Source organism: Austrofundulus limnaeus, unplaced genomic scaffold, assembly GCF_001266775.1.
Source record: "Austrofundulus limnaeus strain Quisiro unplaced genomic scaffold, Austrofundulus_limnaeus-1.0 Scaffold77, whole genome shotgun sequence".
Classification (NCBI taxonomy): Eukaryota; Metazoa; Chordata; class Actinopteri; order Cyprinodontiformes; family Rivulidae; genus Austrofundulus; species Austrofundulus limnaeus.
In genome coordinates, this window is record NW_013952479.1 from 1,742,012 (window position 1) to 1,744,026 (window position 2,015).

The 2,015-nt window shown below is 36.4% G+C and overlaps 1 protein-coding gene across 3 annotated transcripts in view; it reads right to left on the reverse strand.

Moving 5' to 3' along the window:
• susd2 (sushi domain containing 2) overlaps positions 1-2,015 on the reverse strand; it is a 66,747-nt gene that overhangs the window by 5,630 nt on the left and 59,102 nt on the right. For 2 of the 3 annotated variants that reach the window (XM_014011167.1, XM_014011166.1), the window contains exon 14: positions 1,329-1,405. In XM_014011167.1, the coding sequence (XP_013866621.1) occupies positions 1,360-1,405 (46 nt within the window). In that variant the 3' untranslated portion in view covers positions 1,329-1,359. Of the gene's footprint in view, positions 1-581; positions 1,406-2,015 lie in introns of those variants that run through there. The other variant, XM_014011165.1, reaches the window with a different exon arrangement.

The window sequence follows — 2,015 nt, forward strand, 5'->3', positions numbered from 1 at the left end:
TCGCTGTGTGACGCAGCTTTTCTCAGCTTGTCTAACTCCGACACTGAAGAGGAGGACTTCGATGGTTTCAGTGTGCTGGAGGACGATGAATGAGATGTTTTGTTGGACCAGAAACTGTTAAAGAAAACTACCAAAGTAAGGTCAGTTAAATGAACCGTATTCCTCCGAACTTTAATTCCTAAAGGTTTACTTTTTATGTTTTGATTTTGAATTCACTTTTTTGACGACAAATTTGGGTGTACTGTTTTTTTATGTTGGGGGTGCGGCTTATAGTCCGAAAAATACGGTAGTTTCATGTTGGGCCAAACATTTAGGATCCAAAGAAGCTTTAAATGTCTGTCGACTTGTTTCTGTCCGGCTGAGGAGTGAGGTGTGCTAATTTATATATTAGCCTATGATAACAATGCTATCGCTAACACTAACAACGAGTTTAACCCTTGTCATTTCTACATGCTTGGATCTACTTATAAATAATTTATTTAGCTTCTGTAAATCCAAATTCAAGTAACTATCCAATACAATATCAGAAAAAAGGATTTAAATCATACATTCCTGTTAGAAAGTGGTCGCTACAAACTCACTTCAGAATATGAAAAAACTTTAATATTTCTCCCAAATAGAGTGGTTGCAACAACCGTACATGGCCCAGAATTTAGGCATTTTGACGCTGAAACAACAGAAGGAAATGGGGCTGTATTTACTTCCTGCCACCGTCTGCATTTCGTGACGTCAATTCGTCATCAACAACCCAGAAATTGTGAGATTTATACAGAAACCATCAAATACAATATAATTAATACGCCGCTTTCACTTCTATATAAAACATTACAAAGATTTGGAAACAACGTGTCGATAAGCTGCTAAAGTTTGACCTGATTGTAACACCAGAGGGTTTTTTTTTCTGGCTCAGTCACTCAGTGAAGCCATTTGTTTGATTGAAGGATACGAGCCCACACAAACACTGTTTGTGAGTTCAAACCTCTTCAACCAAGAAGCGATCGGGTTCAGTTCACATCTGACATGAACACATCTGGTCCTACTTTAAACCAAAAGGGTGAACGGAGTGCGATGATGATGATGATGATGATATCTACGTGTAGTATTTCTTTACACGTTTCCTTCTAGTGGAGACTGGATGATTGTTCATGCAAATCTGTTATTTAAAACTTTTTTTGGACCATTTGCCACAATCTGGAGTCTCTCCAGACAAAACAAGAAACAAAAACAAACTGCTGAGAACCCAACGCTCCTCTGTTAAGTCAATAAAGAAGAAACATCCATCTACATGGACAATATTCACAAAACATATTTGTTGACAGAGGTCATACCACAGCTCCGTAATCCAAGGTGACGGAGGTTTTAGCGAGTCTGTGCTTGGGTCACCAGCTCATGTGGCTCCACTTTCCTGAAAAAAACAAATAAATAAAAGAGAGAGAGGAGAAGAGGCAACTTAAAGTCACAACCTTAAAAGAAGAGGTCATGTTGAAGTTGATCACATTCACCTTTCGCAATAATTTGAGGAAAAAGCATCAGAGTTCACTTTCTGCTGCTTCAGAAGAGGTGAATAAATGGTGTAAAAATGTTGTCCTGAACTGGTGCAGTTTGAACGTTTATTTACAGATAATTCTGAAATGCAGGTACTCACTCAATGTAAACAAAGCACTTTGCTTAAAATGCCAATTAGCAGAAAAAGGTTGAAAGACTCACAGGAATGATTAAACTAGCAAAACAATATCTAAAAAAAGGTTAGAAGAATAGTTTAAAGGCAGAAAAAAGCTGAAAACAAAAAACAGCCAAATTCATTTTAATGAGGAAAAAAGGCAGGAAAAGCTAAATATCTCAAAAATTATAAATTTCATACAAACAGTTGAAATAGTACAAGATATGTGCCGAAAAATGCATGGAAGAAAAAAATATACTAATACCATTAACACTGATAAAAACACTTGACTAATTTCTATTCAGTCAGTAGAATCTGAAGTAAAGAATGATGATTTCTAACCAATAATGTATTG